This window comes from Bidens hawaiensis, unplaced genomic scaffold (assembly GCF_021521415.1).
Source record: "Bidens hawaiensis isolate Kalapana, Puna unplaced genomic scaffold, B.hawaiensis_p1.1 tig00015447_1, whole genome shotgun sequence".
In the NCBI taxonomy this organism is placed as follows: domain Eukaryota; kingdom Viridiplantae; phylum Streptophyta; class Magnoliopsida; order Asterales; family Asteraceae; genus Bidens; species Bidens hawaiensis.
In genome coordinates, this window is record NW_027492379.1 from 246,825 (window position 1) to 266,036 (window position 19,212).

General features: G+C 37.0%; 1 protein-coding gene and 1 pseudogene across 2 annotated transcripts; both read left to right on the forward strand.

Annotated features, from left to right (window-relative positions):
• Positions 1-928: 928 nt before the first annotated feature.
• Positions 929-4,065, forward strand: LOC143549165 (cytoplasmic tRNA 2-thiolation protein 2-like; annotated as a pseudogene). The gene is made up of 7 exons (XR_013138095.1): positions 929-1,129; positions 2,417-2,791; positions 2,871-2,957; positions 3,029-3,150; positions 3,266-3,350; positions 3,429-3,793; positions 3,874-4,065. The product of XR_013138095.1 is annotated as a cytoplasmic tRNA 2-thiolation protein 2-like (transcript).
• Positions 4,066-11,147: 7,082 nt separating this feature from the next.
• On the forward strand, positions 11,148-16,639 carry LOC143549191 (villin-2-like). The gene is made up of 21 exons (XM_077040156.1): positions 11,148-11,276; positions 11,398-11,497; positions 11,598-11,666; positions 11,764-12,000; positions 12,084-12,261; positions 12,353-12,485; positions 12,560-12,719; positions 12,799-12,949; positions 13,036-13,136; positions 13,211-13,369; positions 13,446-13,583; positions 13,671-13,808; positions 13,898-14,026; positions 14,111-14,258; positions 14,370-14,380; positions 14,462-14,602; positions 14,688-14,813; positions 14,902-14,973; positions 15,587-15,839; positions 15,916-16,145; positions 16,224-16,639. Exons 1-21 carry the CDS (start codon positions 11,221-11,223, stop codon positions 16,335-16,337), a joined length of 2,844 nt encoding a protein of 947 aa, XP_076896271.1. The 5' UTR covers positions 11,148-11,220; the 3' UTR covers positions 16,338-16,639.
• Positions 16,640-19,212: the final 2,573 nt, after the last annotated feature.

Genomic DNA, 19,212 nt, shown 5'->3' on the forward strand with positions numbered 1-19,212 from the left:
CCAACAATGACATAACCGTCTTAGAGCAGTCTCCTGTGATGGAGAGTTACATATCTGGGACCGTTCCCGTCGCTTTGTTTTGGGCTAACGATAACTTCTACGATCATGGGTACTATCTGGGTGATGGAATATATCCAGAGTTCGCGATAATTGTTAAAACATTCAGAGTCCCGATGGATGAAAAAAGACATTATTTTAAGAAAGTGCAAGAGTCCGCGAGAAAGGATATCGAGAGGTGTTTTGGTGTTCTTCAACAACGATGACATTATGTTAAAAATCTTTGTCGTCTGTGGTCTTTAGAAAGAATGAGATGTGCTATGTATGCGTGTATCATAATGCATAACATGATCATCGAGGACGAGGGAAGAACAATATGTCCAACTTTCATACCGGACTCGGATCCACCACGGACTCCGGCAAGTATGGAGCAACGACTCGAAAACTCGGATTCCGTGCGGTCAAGAGAGATACATAACGCACTAAAGGAGGATTTGGTCCAACATCTTTGGATGTATCGGCCTTGCCTGGTGAAAACGATGATCAAAACGAGGGCAACAATGAAGACGATGATAAAGACAACGACGACGACGAAAACGACGATGAGGACGATGAGGAGGACGAGGACGACGAAGAGGGCGACAGCGACGAATAGTTTTTTTTTATTTTCTTGTAATATTTATTTAATAAAATATTATTGTTATTTGATTGTTCTTATTAAAAATTAAAAAAAAAGTGTAAAAGTGACTGGGCGCCACGTGGCGCATAACCCCTGAATGTGAAGAGTTATGACTACAGCCGTTTTAGTAAAAAACCCTAACTCTGCCTGGCGCCACATAACGCATAACCGCTGTAGTGGAGCCTTTATCACTACACATTTTCTTATACTCGTTTTAACTGTCAAAAGTCAAAACCCTAACGCCACCAGTCAATGGCTTGCAATGGCAGTGGCGGAGGATGCCAATCAGGTTGCTACAAAGACAACACCGAGGACAATTTAACCACGGAGAAGAAGCTACCTGCCGGCGATGATAATCACCGCCGCCACCGGACGACGTGCCTCAAGTGTAAAGCAGTGGAAGCCACGGTGTTCACCGGCGGAGACGGTGGCGGCAGATTCTGTAAACCCCAAGTATTTGTATTCTATAAGCTGATAACAAAACATACGCAAATAGCCGAATCTATACACAGGGGGTGTTTGGGATTGCTTATTTTAACCAACTTGTCACTTATAACTTATTAAAAAGGTTAAAAATGTGTTTGGGGTTGTTTGATGCGCGAGGGTATAAGTTGATAATTACAATATTGTAACTTGTAACTTATCCTAAAATATGTTATAAGGTGGTAAAAATAAGGAATCCCAAACACCCCGCACAATATGGTGTCATATATCACTTTAGTTTAAGTCAGTATTGGCGGGAAACGTCTGATACGTGATTAAAAGTAGATAAATGACTCTTATTCACGTATCTCGTGACTAGAGGTGGCAAATGGGTTGGGTCGGGTCGAACGAGTCATGGGTTGAAATGAGTCATGGGTCAAAACGAGTTTGGGTCAGAACGGGTCAATTAAAAAAAGGGTTGTTTTGGTTTAGGTCGGAATAGGTTAGGGTCGAACCGGGGTTTTTTTTTATGAACGGGAATAATGGCGGAAACATTTTAGTTTTTTTTTTAAATTTTTGTTTTTTATTTATATTTTAAGTTATGATTTTTTTAATTATTTTTTTGAATTTTTTTTGAGGGGTTTTCTAAAAAGATCAAAAACCCTCAAAAAAATATTCAGTAATAATAATAAAAAAATTATAACTCAAAATATAAAGCATAAAAAAAAAGTAAAAACACTAAAATGTTTCTTACGTTGACCTCGTTCCATAAAAAAAAAACCGAGAATCGAACCGAAACCGAAAAAACGGACAAAAACGAGTCCCGAATCGACCAAAAAGAAACCACAACTCAACCCGTCACGGGTGAAAACTCGTGTTGGCTTGAAACATGAACCGAACACATTCCAATCTGAAACCCGTGTCGTGTCGAAACCTGTCTTGTATGAAAACCCGTTCCGATCCGAGACCTGTCACATTTCCTTAGGACGCTAACCCACATCGACCCAATTCTTTGAACTTGTAAACCCAATTTGACCCAAAAATAAAAGGATGGAATGACTCATATTGACCCATTTAGTTAAAACCTTCTACCCAAATCAACTCATTTAATTTTTAAAACAACTCAAATTGACCCATTTGAATGGGTTTGGGTCAAGATTGCCACCCCTACTCGTGACTAAAGGAATTATTTGTTTTTTATATGAATATATATGTATAAGTCTATTAAGACATAAGACACCCAAGAAAGTGATTTTTTTTGTGATTTTATCTTTAGTTAATTTCTATATTGTGTAACAACATGTAATGGTTAAGGAGGTAAAACAATTAATTTGCAGGGTGGCTCTTCTGTTTGTTTCTGAGATGCAACTCAAAGCTCAGAAAAACTATGATGCAACTGCAAAGAGAGATCGATCTTTACCAGTTTTTGGTGTTGGAGTTGCTTTCGTTGATGAGAGTGAAGTTCATCCTGTCACTTCTGCTGTTACTGACAAAGCAGTTGAAGACATTAAACAGATTGTGTCTAATTTACCACCACCAATAAAAGAATTGCACGTGGCCCCTATCAGTAACGTCTATTCAACAAAAACCAGTGATGGAAAAGAGATGTTAGAGAGTTTAATCAACTCGGTTGATGATGCCACTGGAAAAGAAGACCTTTTGTCACATCTGCGTATGCTGTCTTTGCAAAAGGTTTGAATTTTTGAATAACTATCTATTGACTAATGTGTATAATTAATAATTTATATGTTGTATTGTATGTACTATGCAGACTGCTATTGACAATGGTTACACTAAACTTGTGTTGGGCTCATGTACATCAAGAATAGCTTGTCATGTACTTGCTGCAACTGTTAAGGTTTGTTTCTTTATTAATGGTTGTAGATTTTTAATTTTTGTTTTAACAGTTTTCTTTTATAAAAAAATTAGGGACAAGGGTACTCGTTAGCAGCAGATATACAATATGCTGATGCAAGATGGGAAATCCCGGTAGTATTTCCCCTACGCGATTGCCCATTGCAAGAACTTAATATACTTTGTAACCTTGATAGGTGGGTACATTATTTTTATTATACTATTATTATCATCATCCTCATTATTATTCATGGCTTAAATCATTTAAATAAATAATATTGTTTATTCTAAGCTGGACTAATTATGTATTAGCATTACAGTTTAAAGACTGGAGACTTTCAATGAAACTAGTGCTGGGATTAACAGTCTGATCTCTTCATTTGTGAAAATCTTGCAGGTAAACACCAATTAACCATGTTTTCTATTATTTAAATTCATAATCCAAGTTTAATGGTCTTCAACGTTTTCAATTCAGGAAGAAAATCCTTCTCTCGAGTGTACAATTGTAAGGACTGCAGGGAAGCTTACTCCATTTCCGTTTAACAGGATTCCAGAAGCAAATGTAGATGATGCTGACCTGGCATCTCAACGCCGTCACAAGAAGTTTAATATAAAGCCTATTGAATCTCTTCCACCGGAGTCATTTTGCCCAATTTGCAACAGCCCGATTAGCAGTTATAGTAATCCAAAATCAAGTCCTGAACTTTTTCGGGCCGCGTGTTGTCCTAGTTGCCAATATCAGATTGTTTCAGATGAACCGTCATCTATGGACCAGTTTTATTCATATTTACCCGAATCTATCATTGCAAGAGTGAAACACGGAAACCAAAAATGGATAAGGTAAGAAATTTTAGAAAATAAAATGTTGAATTCTTGATACAAGTTTGTTTTACTCACAATATATAAACAATCTTTTACAGGGAGAAGATACAAGATTGTCTTCTTTTGGACGATGAAGATGAAGTTTGAGTAGTTATAATTGGCCACTTTTAGAATATCATACAGAGTGCACCATTAGTAGCTGGTAATTTAATTTGTTTTAAGAACCAGCATTTAGCTATGACAATGATTTTGTTCGACTTGTCAGAAGTGTCATTATACTACTATTCATAGTTTCTTTTATACAAAACATACCAGCAGTGAAATTGTGACATATAACATTCTAATCAGATGAGCGAAAATATTGGTAGTGAACGGTAGATAGTCCTCTGGTAAGGATAGAGACAAAAACACATCGAATGAGATACAATCATGTCATGTATAAAAAAATGTATTTCGTCTGTGCTGATAAAACACATGGTCGACAACAGGGTAGGTTTCCACTAAATGGCTCCACCATAAAGTAGTGAGCACAGAGCACCCAACATGTATAGGAGGCTCATGAAGATGAGATGAGTATTAAGTATCAACATTAAGTGTTTGTGTCAAGGCATCATACTTTTCCAGTATTTTGGTCCTAGGTTGGTTCAAGTGTTTGATAGAACGTTGCTAAATAGTCATGTGGTTATTTATTCCAAACCTTTTAACGTATTGTATGGTTTCAACCATGCTCATGTCAGGACCATTCATATTTTCATAAACTTCCTTGTGTTTGGTCAAATCTAGCTTTTAGCTTTGTGATATAAATACTGGACCAAAATCCATTGAAAATATCTAATCTTTCTTGAAAAAAAAACCTTTACCTTAGATTGATAGATCTATTCGTTCAAAGCAAGAAAGATGTGTTCAGTGTTTTAAGTAGCTAGTCATTTACCCATATACGACACATTTTAAAAGTTTGTCAAGTAGTTTAATATATCAAATCTCTTTAAAAAGGTTTTTTTTAACATATCTTTACAAACTGACTTAAGAACAAAATCTAATTTTCGTCAATGTGGTCTAGTCTGCTTTGTTATTTTCACCAGGAAATATTTTTTTACGCGTGGTCATTCTTATGATTCCATTTCTATCATTTTAGTTCAAATTACTATCTTTGCTAGTTGTGAATAGTTAAGTTAACGTACTCTTATCCTTAAATTCAATTTAAAATAAAATAATACTTTGTGTGTGTATTGTTTTTGGATCATACAGAGGGTCTAAATCAATCCAAAACCATCTTCAACACTATCATCCTTCCACTCATTCAACCCAGAGAGAAAGATAGAGAGGTGGGTGGTGGCGGTGGTGGTAAGTAGGAGAGACGTCGAAAGACTAAACTATCATTGCGTGACCCGATTTAACGAAATAAGTTAACTGGGTTAGGGTTAAAGGCCAAAGTGTGTAACATTTGGAAATATCAAGTACAAAAGTCATCAATTTTAAAGACAAATGACGGTCATTGAAATTTAGTATAAAGATTAAGGACAATTTTGTAATTTACTAAAGTAATAATAATGGAATTTGGATGTTCTGTTATCTCATATGTTAAAGAGTTTGTAACATATGGTCTCTTGTACAACAAATATTGTTCGTTTTATCCACGATGAGCTCATATATTTGTTTTTTGTTACCTCGGCGGAGACTTCCTTGGATGTCGCATACGCACATGTGATGGTACTACTCCCACCTGCGAAGTTTTCATCTTCTTGTCTAGAATGTTTACAATCTTTATTATATACACATGATACTATTGAGATTGTGTCATAAAAATAACCTACCAACTAACTCATAACAAACTAGAGATGACATGAAGAAACATAAACGTAACACACGATTCTATGGCATAAATATATGAATAAAGAATATACTGTATCATATTAAAATACCATATGTCCTTTATTTTCCTCGTATTTAATTTTGCGTTGCCTTGCTACATCCAAACATGGGGCTTTAGTCAAACGTAGTTTATTTTAAGTTGTCAAATAATAAATTGATAAGGATTTCGGATTTTTATTCATAATAAATTGTCAGGACTTTGCACAAGTCTTATATGAATTTGCTTTGCTGAACCGGAAAGAAACAAATGTTACGTTTAAATTTATTTGAAACATGTGATGGCGTGATGGTTGAGATAATATTGATGGTTACAAGTCCAAGAGAAGGGATCGGGTTTAGTTATTGGAACCAAGACCCTGCCACACACCAAAAGCAAAACCCCACTTTCCTTTTCAACATTCATAAAGTAATTTCATTACAAAAGTATGCATATTCTTGTGAATGTATTAAAACAAGTACATGATATTTTATACAAGTCATAAGTTTAATGATTCACTCATTACACTTCTTGAATTTATAAAACTTTCTTAACTACTCTTTAAAAAGATCCATATAAGTATATAACAAAAACCATCAAGCCCCATCTCATCGACCAGGATTTCTGACACCATAATACCTGTTAGTGCATTTTCCGAGTGTCATTATATGTATAAAGACACGTGTGAAAATCAACTGAATGACCAGTTAAAAGCAAAGTGACAAAGACTAAAGCTTAAGGAACTCCAACAATTGTCAACGGGGTTTGTTAGTACACTAAATGTGACAAGTGTTGAGAATTGAACCGACAGTTTGTTTAGTCTTTGTATTAGTTTATATATATGGTTAAGTGAGAAAAGAAGGTCTATACGCTAGATAATGGTGGGCCATACGCTTTAAATGAAAGAAGCAAGGCCATACACTTGGATGTGCGCAAATGAAAGACTCATTCGCTAGTTTATGCACGCATGAAAGCGTATGGCATGTGTCTTGTTTATATAGGTTCATTTTGTAAGCATATGGAATTAGAGAACACACTTTTACTGATTCCGACTGTAACGAAACGTTGTCGAAAATTTTTAATCGGGCTCTAGTGCGTTATTAGTTACATCTCGTCTTCGTTAACGTTCGTCGATTAGCACCGTAAACGCATTCCACACGTTTACGGTGAACACGTAGAATCAGGTCGTGTATTCGAATCTGTATCGAGAACTACAACACCAAATTCTTTAGTTGCGCTAGAAAGGCCCAAAACCAACCTAGGGACCAATAAAGCTTAAAGGGTGTATCTATCTAGGTGGAGACACCCCCACTATTTTGTTCCTAAAACCTAGGTGTGTTTACTTTCATGTACGATTGGATTGCATCTGTTTACATATTGTTTGATCAATAACTTAAAAACACTTATGATTTAGGTCATAACCCAACATTCAAGTTGTTTGACGGGGTCAACATCTGGTGGTTAGACATGTGGAAAAGGTGGAGACAATCAAAGATTTAAGCTTTTCAAGGTGTAACGAGACAATTAGGGCCATTTGTCATTAGGAATGAGAATGAGACGTATGCCATTAACCCCGACTATGTAACTGTATCTCATACTTAAGGTATCCACTACTTGACACCCATCAATGTTTGCAAGTATTAGATATATCAATTTACACTCATATGTGGTTTTTCCTATTACTTGAAATTTGATCTTAACTTAACTCAATTAAAACTGTCTAAAAATATAAAATGTTAACATATTTTTAAATAAAAATATTGTGTCTCCATTGTTTTTTTTTGTTAAGCACAATCATCATTCATATGATTGTCAAACTCAAAATCTACCTATAGTATTAAAGCAATATCATTTTGCACATGTCATTCAATTAGACCATTTTGTCAAGTGTACAAATTTCAATTTTTTCATTTTCCTTTTCATGAATAATAAAATGAAAAATATGTTGATGGTAAGAATTGAACTTACTACCTAGCTTTTAAAATGTGTGGTTTACCAACTCAACTATGATGAATTGATGTTAGCATTCTCTCTCTCTCTCTTTTTTTTTTAAAAAAAATTAGTATAGATTCATATTTTGGTTTTATTGTTTTAACCACTTGTGTACCTACGGGCTCTATCATAATATTATAATAAAGTGACAGGTAAACAGATAATAAGTTGTTGCTGTATCATCCGAAGCAAGAAATCAAGGGCTTTAAGTTTGCATATTTCTAGGGGTCAAATGAAATGAAAAGATATATTAGAAACTCAATTACACTCGTTGACCCCTAAGAAAATAAGAATATGAGGTAGAAAAAAAAAGCCCAAAAGGAGAAGGGGGCGGCAAGGGCGGTGGCATTGTCACTGGATCTTTGCCATAAATTCAACCCTTTCTTCCAGAATTATCTCTCTCACACGTATTAATATTATATACTACTACGTTACTTGTTCCAGTTACCATATATTCATTCATACACAAGAAAAAACTTGAAGCTTTCATTCATCACGAACTTCGTTAATGGGAATCTTAGATTCCCATATAGGAAGAACGAAACGTAGACCCCTATCTTGCCCTTAGGGGCATCGTACACCGTCTGATGGGCCTCCGGGAACTCTGGCTCATACGGCTCCAGCATGAACTTCTTGACGATGTAATGGTATACATCGACAAAAAGAATACACTGACACTCGCCAGCAGTACTCTTATCGTCCTTATCAGACGTCGACGTCGGGTTCTCGAGGAAAACGTCGGACTCCTCGACGTTAACCTCTGGATCATGAGTAGAAGAAGATATTTTTTAAATGTTAATGAAAGAAAGCGGTTTCAGGAGAATGCTCGCCGGAAAAGATGAGTATTCGCCGGAAATCGTTTAAAAGGAGAAGAAAGGTGAAGTGAAGGTATAGGACCAGATACACCTTCTCCCCCCTTATATACTCATCGCAATGAATGCGATGAATTTAATGCGGATGAGAGAGAAAGCGCAGGCGCAATGACACGGCGACACGTGTGGATAAAGCAAGCTGGAAACAGGTGTCGGAATGGCGCGTGTCATGAAACTCGCGCCCACACGCCTGAAAAAGCGTCCTGATTGACCACATGCTGTCACGTCGTCATAACTTCCTACACGTCCTGAAACCATCAGAAGACGCCAACGTCCCTTCAACCGTTTGGACTGTCCTTATCCTTTCACTAACTCTCCAAATTCCAAAAAGATTCAAAAAGATTCAAAAATAAGAGGGAATATACCCCCTTACCTTGGAAAGCAAAAAACCATAAGACAAGTGCGGGTACAGTGTCAAGGCGAAACCCTTCACATACTTAGCACTCGCAGGAAATTGAAGCCAAGAAGATAACTTGGAAAACAAGAAACCATAAGACAAGTGCGGGTACAGTCAAGGCGAAACCCTTCACATACTTAGCACTTGCAGGGAATTGAACCCAAGATGGATCTTATGGGTCATGCTTGCGGAAAAGGAAATAACACCCCCGCATGGCGGGAACGTTGAGAACTAGATTGTTTGAAGCTTCAAGGTGGAATTGGTTGTTTAACATAACTGATCACTATGTCTAAAACTACCAATACCCCGTGGAGAATCTACACAAGTAAAACTCAACGCTCCCGACTTGCGGAGAGGTTACGCACCTACCCGCATCATACCCAAAGATCAGGCAGAAAAAGTCGGGAATTTTCTGCAAGTGACATTAGGAAAACTGCGGGAAGAATCCCCACGGAAAACCTTAAAAAACGAAAACCCCCTTTTCAAAACCCCTTGCTTAAAGTCCAAAAGTTCACCTCACTTATTAAAAATTCATGAGAAGAACAATGGACTGGGGGGACTTGAAGAGGTAGGTCCCCGCAAAGCCCAGTTGGACCCGCAAGACTCACCTTGAAGAGGTACGTCTGCGCAAAGACCAACTGGATCCGCAGGACCCACCATGCTCAGAGATGAAGACCTTACACGCAGTAAGCCAGCTGTCCCCGCAGGAAAGCCTCCCTTGGTACAGTACCCTGTCTGTTCCCGCAGCTGTGGGTACAAGCCAAGAAGGAAGGCTACCCGCACTAACAGTAAAGCTACACGCATAAGGCACTAACTCTTATACTTCAGTAATGTCACCTGAAGGAATGAGCAGGGCGGGAATATTCCCGCCCAAAAGAGCCAGTCTGTACGCTTCTAGAAGATCTTTTGTACTATACCTACCAAGGTATGGACAAATAGACAAGATCTGATAAAAGCGACCCATGAACCAATCACAGGGTGACAGCTCACCGACAATAGTACGAGGAGGAGCACGCTCCAGTACAAAACGTCGCTATCAGCCGCTGCCTACCCACCAACTCCCATCGTGGCACGAACATAGCTCGTAGTTGGTGGAAAAGGAATATTATACAGCTGGCCGTACCTGCTTGGAAACCTACATTCGGCTATAAATACTCCAACACCTTGGAACGGTATGATCATCTTCTCTCTAGCTATTTCTCTCTATATATACTTATATTCAGAGCAATCTAGTCTGATTCTCACGCCGGAGGGTGGTCACAAGGAGGAACCCCCCTTCTCAGTGACGAGCTCACGGTGTCTGTTTTGCAGGTCAAGAAGAATAACCATCTTTGCCGGACCTAACCTTCGTGGGAAACATCTACTTAACCCTAAGATTATCCTTAATCTGCCGGGGTCACTTAGTGTTTCTTCACGTACACAAGAAAAAACTTGAAGCTTTCATTCATCACTTGAAATCTCAATAAAGTTAAGACAGAGAAAAGAAATAAAAAACAACAACCCATAAAACCCAATTATTATTATCTTTCCTTTCTTTTCTTTTTCTTTTAGTAGTACTAATAATAATAATATCTTTCTCTCTCTATAATATTGTTATTGCTAACTTTACTTTTGCCAGCTCCGTTTTGGTCTTCTTGTCCTTCCGTCCGTTTCTTCATATTATCATCATCATACACCTTTTAGTGTCACAGCCAATCGAGATCTGAGCACAGGTGCGTTAATCCACTCATTCTGCATATCTTTTCAGTTCTTGTTGTTTCTAAACTCTCTCAACTTAATTTGATGATCTGTGACTTCAATTGACACTTTGTTTACTTTCTTTTGACCATGGTATTACTTATTCTTTGAATTCGCAGATTTTGTTTCTTTCATCTAATTCAATTATCCTCTTTCTTCTTGTTATCAACGATTAAGATTTTTTTTTTTTTAATTTCTGATTGGTTGGATCTATTTTTGGTTTCTTGATCTTGGATGAGTTTTATATTAGAAACTTGATGAAATTAGGGCCAAATTGTTGGCTGAAAGTCTGCTGGTATGAAGAGCGTGACATGTATTTAATCAATTTTTGGGGTTAATTAACTGATTACATTGATTGGAGTACATTATTAATGTGACCCCTGTTGAAAAGTTTACAACTTGATGAGAGTTAATGGTTTCCAATTAACAGTGTGTCTAATTCTGCTTATGGAGACAGATTTGTGTGAATTCTTGTATGCTAATGCAGTTTTTGAAATCAATAAATTAATTGTACATAATTTGCAGTGACTTGCAATAACAATTGCATCGCAGAACACTATATTTGTTTAAAGAAGATACGAGTCTACAACTTTTCAGAATGTCGGGCGCTGCAAAAGCTTTGGAACCAGCATTTCAAGGAGTCGGTCAGAGAGTGTATCCTTGCTGATTTTTTTTAAAATAAAATATTTTAATTCTGTTCATAAGTTAATAATGTTAGTTTATTTCAAGTGCATTTGGTGTATTATGTATTGGACTTTTACTTAACACTTTATAGAGGAACCGAAATATGGAGAATCGAAAACTTTCAGCCGGTACCATTGCCCAAATCTGATTATGGTAGATTCTACTCTGGTGATTCATACATTGTATTACAGGTGCTAATGATATTAAACAGTTAAACACTGTTAGTTTTTCTGTGTATGCACCATCTTAATGAAATTGTGTAAATTTACTTCGGTCTTTATGTATTTATAGACTACTTCTGGAAAAGGTGGTGCATACTTTTATGACATACATTTTTGGTTGGGAAAAGATACTAGCCAGGTAAAAATAATGTTTATTTGTTTATTTATTTATATAACTTTTGTGGGTTTCATATGTTATGTTTGCTTAACCTATCTTGTTTCATGACATAAATCAGGATGAAGCTGGAACCGCAGCAATAAAAACAGTTGAACTTGATGCAATTCTTGGTGGGCGTGCGGTTCAATATAGGGAACCTCAGGGTTATGAGTCTGATAAATTCTTGTCTTACTTTAAACCTTGTATTATACCACTTGAGGGAGGTGTTGCTTCTGGTTTTAAGGAAACCGAAGAAGAAGAATTTCAAACACGTCTATACACGTGCAAAGGAAAACGAGCTGTCAAATTGAAGCAGGTCTCTAAATCCTCCGCGCACACATATATAGAGATATAACGTGTCTATACATATGTGAATCTAAAGTTGTGATCTTTATTCAGGTCCCGTTTTCTCGATCCACATTGAATCATGATGATGTCTTTATCTTGGATACTAAAGATAAGATATTTCAATTCAACGGGGCGAACTCGAATATACAAGAAAGAGCTAAAGCATTGGAAGTTATTCAGTTTTTGAAAGATAAGTATCACGAGGGTACATGTGATGTTGCAATTGTCGGTAAGACACGTGATAATCTATATTTAGTTTAAACATTCAATTGTATGTGTTTCTAATTCATTCTATTTATTATTTTCTATAACAATGCTAGATGATGGGAAACTGCAAGCGGAGGGTGATTCTGGTGAATTTTGGGTGATCTTTGGTGGCTTTGCTCCTATTGGCAAAAAGGTAGCAAGTGAAGATGATATAATTCCAGAAAAGACTGCACCAAAACTTTATTGGTATATTTTATAAACCTTATGAAAACACCTGTAGGATGATTATGATGCTAACATGCAAATTGTGCTTTTTGCAGCATTGTTGAAGGTCAAGTTAAGGATGTAGATGGTGAACTTTCAAAATCTTTACTTGAAAACAACAAGTGCTATCTATTGGATTGTGGTTCAGAGGTGTTTGTTTGGGTCGGTCGGGTAACACAAGTGGACGAAAGAAAAGCTGCCATGCAGGCTGCTGAGGTAGGTCAAACGGGTTTGGTAACGGTTCAAAACTGGTCATGTTTTTTCTCATCTTATAATAAATTATTACCATTTTTAGGAGTTTATTGCCAGCCAAATTCGGCCCAAGTCAACACGTGTAACTCGCCTTATTCAAGGCTATGAAACACATTCATTTAAGTCAAACTTTGACTCATGGCCATCTGGTTCAGCTCCTTCTGCTCCTGAAGAGGGTAGAGGAAAAGTAGCAGGTAATTTTTATTATTTTCTATTTCAAAAGCTACTTAAAGATTTTCAATCAGTATGTAACTTATCAAGCTTGTTATTATGTTATTAGCTTTGTTGAAGCAACAAGGTGTCGGCCTCAAAGGGCTTGCAAAAAGCTCTACTGCTACTGAAGAAGTCCCACCTTTGCTTGAAGAAAATGGAAAAATTGAGGTTTGATACAGTTTATTTTGAACGTTTTCTTAATTAGTTTATTTATTTATTTATTTCTTTTGTGCATGTTTTAGGTGTGGCGGATTAATGGCAGTGCTAAAACACCAGTACCAAAGGAGGATATTGGTAAATTTTATAGTGGAGATTGCTACATTGTTCTTTACACATATCATTCTAATGAAAAGAAAGACGATTATTATCTTTGCTGTTGGATCGGTAAAGATAGCATCAAGGTACTATACACCACAATTGATTAAAATCTTTTTTTATTTTTCTTGTCTTTTAAATTTTATGATCTTGTGATATCAGGAGGACCAAAACATGGCTGCTCGACTGGCTACAACAATGTTCAACTCACTCAAAGGAAGAGCGGTTCAGGGTCGTGTGTATCAAGGAAAAGAACCACCACAGTTTGTTGCCATTTTCCAGCCAATGGTGGTGTTAAAGGTACTTTTATCATATTTGTTAGTTATAGTTTGTGGTATTAAATTCAGATATTATGAATATGAAAATGACAATTTATTGGGATATTAGGGTGGATTAAGCTCTGGTTACAAGAACTACATTGCAGACAAAGGATTGAATGATGAAACCTATACTTCAGATGGCGTAGCCCTCATTCAGATATCGGGTACATCAGTGCATAATAACAAAGCCGTTCAAGTAGAACCGGTATGCTCCACTTTTAAATAAATTTAGAACTTATTATTGATAATCATATTATGTATGACTGTGTAATTACTAATTATGATATCTTTCAGGTGGCAACCTCATTAAACACTTATGATTGCTTTCTTCTTCAATCTGGTTCATCATTATTCACATGGCATGGAAACCAGAGTACTGTTGAGCAGCACGCCATAGCTGCTAAAATTGCTGAGTTTTTGAAGGTATGATTTTATTATAGACAAAGAGAATGATCATGCAATAGCAAGCATTATTTATGATCCAATATTTTATTTTAAATCTTTCAGCCCGGTGCAAACGTGAAGTTTGCCAAAGAAGGAACTGAGAACTCGACTTTCTGGTTTGCACTTGGAGGGAAACAAGGTTACACCAGTAAAAAAATAGCACCAGAAACCAACAGAGATCCTCATTTGTTTGCATTCTCATTCAATAAAGGTTTCATATTATTTATTTATTCTAGTCTATTTACTATTATTTTTAGTTCCCAACTATAGCATCTGACTAATTATAATTTATAATTTGTGCTGGTTTGTTGTGGATTCATAGGAAAATTTGAGGTTGGTGCTCCATGTTAACTTACATACTTAATTGTTTATTTATTCGTCAAAAGGTTGTTAAATTATGTTTTCCTATGACAGATAGAGGAAATCTACAATTTTTCACAGGATGACTTGTTGACCGAGGATATTTTAATATTAGATACACATGCTGAGGTGTTTGTGTGGGTTGGTCAGTCAGTAGACTCCAAGGAAAAGCAAAGTGCCTTTGAATATGGACAGGTACTTTTTAAGCACAGTTTCATATGCTATATTGCAAGTTTGTTTTATTTGTTTAATAATATTTTATATTTCAACTTTGTATCAGAAATACATAGAGTTGGCTGCATCTCTAGATGGGCTATCCCCGTGTGTGCCTTTGTACCGTGTTACAGAAGGAAACGAACCAAACTTCTTCACAACATTTTTCACATGGGATCCTGCAAAAGCCAATGTATGTTATTTATATTTCGTCTATAATTTCCACTGTTATTGGTATTTGATTATTTATTTGGATTTTCTTGTCTTTTAAATGTGCCCAGGTTCAAGGAAACTCGTTCCAAAAGAAGGTTTTACTGCTATTCGGATTTGGGGGAGGCTCCAATTCTGCAGAGGTAATTGAATCTAGGCCTTTAAAATGAACTGAACCATCAGTGAAGCGTTTTGTGGGAAGTTTGTTTATGTTCGATTAGTTAAAAAACGAACAAACATGAACAAATGTTTCACTGGTTTATTTATGTTCGCAAACGCTCGTTTAAGTTTATTTATGTTCATTAGTTTGCTTTTGTTTTAAGTACGTCTGTACGTTCTTTAATACATTCATTTAAATTATTTTGACCCATCACAGCTTTATATAGTTTTAATAACTTTTTAGGCCCAACACATTGCTCTTCACATTATTTTTGACTGGATTTAGCTCGGTTACCATTCATCATTTGATAATTTTCGCGAACTGTTCGCTTTACTGTTAATGAACGAACATAAAGAACACGGAGATGCTTATTTTCTTAGCGAATGAACACTTACAAGAAAACCCTGTCCGTTTAATTGTTCGTGTTAAATTATTTGTTCAGTTAAATATAAAATGAATGAACACGAACACAAACATGCTCCGTTCGTGTTCGTTCGGTTCATTTACAAGCCTAATTAAATCCCAAATTCATACTTAAACCTCTCTACAATTTCATGGTTGTGGGATCTTTTTTTAAGAGTTTGACTTTTTAACAGAGTCAAGATAAGTCAAATGGAAACCAGAGTGGGCCCACTCAAAGAGCTTCAGCATTGGCGGCCCTAAACTCTGCCTTTAAATCGTCCCCACCTACTAAATCCTCAGCTTCTCCGAAAGTACCAAGTCGAGGTTCACAAAGAGCAGCTGCGGTTGCTGCTTTATCTTCAGTTCTCACTGCTGAAAAGAAGGGCCCGTCTGATGCTTCTCCAGCCCGGCCCGTTAGAAGCCCATCAACTGAAAGTTTCTCACCTGGTACTCAGTTGTTACTTATGTTTCTGCATATTGTTAACGTTGTTAAATAGTTGAAACTAAAGTATCCACTTTGCAGCCGTAGCCAAAAGTGAAGAACCTTCTAATAGCGTGGACAGTAATGAGGGTTCAGATGTTACTACCGAGTCATCTGACCCGGTTCAAGAGGTCAATGGAGATGGGTCAGCACCAAAGTCAACCACAGAGGAAGAATGTGAGAGTGTAGACAGTCAAAGCACTTTCAGTTATGATCAGCTCAGGGCTAAATCCGAGAACCCTGTTAAAGGAATCGATTTCAAAAGACGAGAGGTTTTTTTTTTTAAAATTTATTTGATAAATAATTCCAATTAATTATTGCATAATAATGTTGTTTTATCTGTTCTTTAGGCTTATCTATCTGCTGAAGAATTTGAGACGGTGCTCGGGATGACAAAAGAGGCGTTCTACAAAATACCAAAGTGGAAGCAAGACATGATGAAGAAGAAAGTGGATCTGTTCTAGGAATTGAAATGCGGGTCAAGAAGATAAGATTATTCTTTCAATTCGTAGTTTTTGGTTGTGTTTGTGCTTTGATGATTATAGGAGTTAGTATGGGTCGTTTAATGACCCGAGTAAAGAGTGATTTTTTGCCTCTCTTTTGCTGCTGAATGTTTCTTTCTTTTCAATTAAATTGTATGGGATGTATCTGGGTTTGAGTTTGTTTGTGATATTTATTATTGTTTAAAAAGACTGTAAATGGTTGATGTGTTTGTATTTGAGAACTCAGATATTAAGGGTTATAAAAGGGTATGATGTTTGGGATTTACGTTTCTCTTCTAATTTTGTGTTTGTAGCCTTCGGTTTATTTGTTCAAGTTCGGTTTTTGATATGTGGAAAGATTAAAAGAGGTTTGCAGTTTCGGTCGTGTAAGCACCTAGCATAGCATATCAGAATTGGTTTACAAATAACTAACATGGTGGAAATGTATATATTTGTGTGTTGGGAATCCATGTATGAAGGTTAAAGGTATCCTTGTAATCCAAACCCTTTCAGACTTTCAGTGAACTTAAAAAGACTACCAAACATTTTGTAATTTTCTATCTGGTGTAAGCGTCCCATTCTTAGTCTTAGTTTCTGAATCTTCTTGGTTTCACTAGCTTTCTCTCATCACCTACATAGAACAAGCTATGTTTTACTTGATTATGTTTGTTAGCATGACACTGACAGGTCCAGCAAGTCTCCTTATAAGATAGCAAAAGTAAAATGAAAATCAACCCATCTCCAATGTTGGTAGGCATGAACAGAGGTGCACAAAAAACCCAAACCCGAAACCGGACCCGAAATAAAAACCCAGAACCAGTTTTTTTATTACCCGAACCCCGTACCCGACCCTACCCGTAGGGTACGGATAGGGTATGCATTTCGGTACCAAAACCCGAGCCCGAACCGGACCCGAATTGTACCCGGTAATACCCGAAAACCCAAACCGGAACCATACTCGAAACCGGGTTTTTCCAATACCTGAAAAATACCCCTAACAAGTGCAACATTTTAAAAAATCCAATCCATACCCAATAAATACATGGAAAAAAGCCCAAAAAACCCAAAAAGAGGGTTTTTTCAATACTCGAAAATAGGGTATTCAAATACCCAGTTTTAGAATACCCGGTTCTATACTCGACCCGAAACCGATACATAAAGTATGGTTTTTAGAGACAATACCCGAATCCGAACCCGACCCGGGTATTACCAATACCCGATTTTCCAATACCCAGTCATACCCGAATCCGGCTATTTGAAAAACCCGATTTGTGCATCTCTAGGCATGCATAAAGCATGTCATTTAACTATGATATCAATGGTGTTGATAAACAATGTGGATTTGGGAGTAGACTAAGATAACTAAGAGATTGTCCATAAGGGTGTTAATCGTATCATTATCATGTTGACTGATTGAATTGTTTTATCTTAACATGACTTATACTAAAGAATTTCAACACCAAATCCAATTTCTTCAAATTCAATTCCTTTACTGTCCTTATTACCGCCACGACCAATTTGTACAGATGCATCATTTTTCAAAAACAAACCTTACCAATATATTTCTCATAACAGCTTTAACCGGGTCTCACTTAAATTAATATTTTATAACTAACTTATTTATTTTTATAGACTATATTTTTATTGTGATATAAATAGAACTCATATACTATATTTGAACTCATTACACAATTTGAGATTTGATAAATTCAAGTAAAAGTATTATCATAAAGTTTAACAAACCATATTTCATAAAAATAGAGAACATGATAAAAGTTATAAGAAGTTGATTACTTTCAAAACATTAAACTAAACAAACAAATTTATAATTTAAGTTTTTATTCACTCGGGCACACATCATCTAGAGACATCTATAAGCAATGATGCCGTCTTAATAAAACATACTAAAAAACAATCTAGGTTTAGAGGTTTACCACATGCATCCTTATGTTTCTAAATGATTAACCATCTGGTCCATCTTAGGTGATCAAGGTTTGTGCTCTGTGGGAGATCTCTACCCAGTTGCTTCTCCGTTTCCGCATAGCGTTTTGCTGCTGTCATGATGGCATCCCATGTGGATGGCATACCATCTTTACCCGTTAGGGTGCGGATGAGCTCTGGGTCATGCGCGCCCTGGATGAAGGCTGCGCGAACAAGATCTTCGCTGATATTGCCCAAACTTAGCTTCTTTGAGTTGAAGCGAGTGATGAAGTTTGGCAGAGATTCATCTTCTTCTCGTATGCATTTGAGGATTGTCCATTGCTCCTCGGTATAGTTCCGTTGCTGGCTGAAGTGTTGGCTAAACTTCTGCTGGAAGTCTGCCCAGTCGTAGATGTGGTTGACCGGTAGACGATCAAACCAAGCTCTAGCAGCCCCAACAAGCGTCATTTGGAACATGTAGCACCACGTGGGTTCCGTCCAATTGCTGACGGTTGCCCCTGCTATGAACCTGTTCAAATGATCGTCTGGATCAGATATACCGTCATATGTGCCTATGTTAGGCATTTGTTTGGCACTCCTTGGGGCGATTGCTTCCGCAATGTCCCTTGCAAATTTGGACGTTCCTGCATTTGCAACGTTTGGTCTGAACGTTTTGGAGAAGTCTCGTGGACTTCCACCTGTGCTTTTTGGTTTGAAGGCTTGTCCAAAATGCCTTTTCGGTTGGGATTCCATTTCCTTACGCTTCCCTTTTGCCCTATGGCGAGGGTTCGCGTCGGAGTCGGATTCCTCCGAGTCATCCTCCCAATATTCGAATTCGTCGGCCTGTTGTACGGAACGCAAGCGTTCGTTCAACTCGGCCTGGAATTCCTTTTGTCGTGCCTCCGCCCATGCCTTGACTTCATCGAGAGTTTGGCGG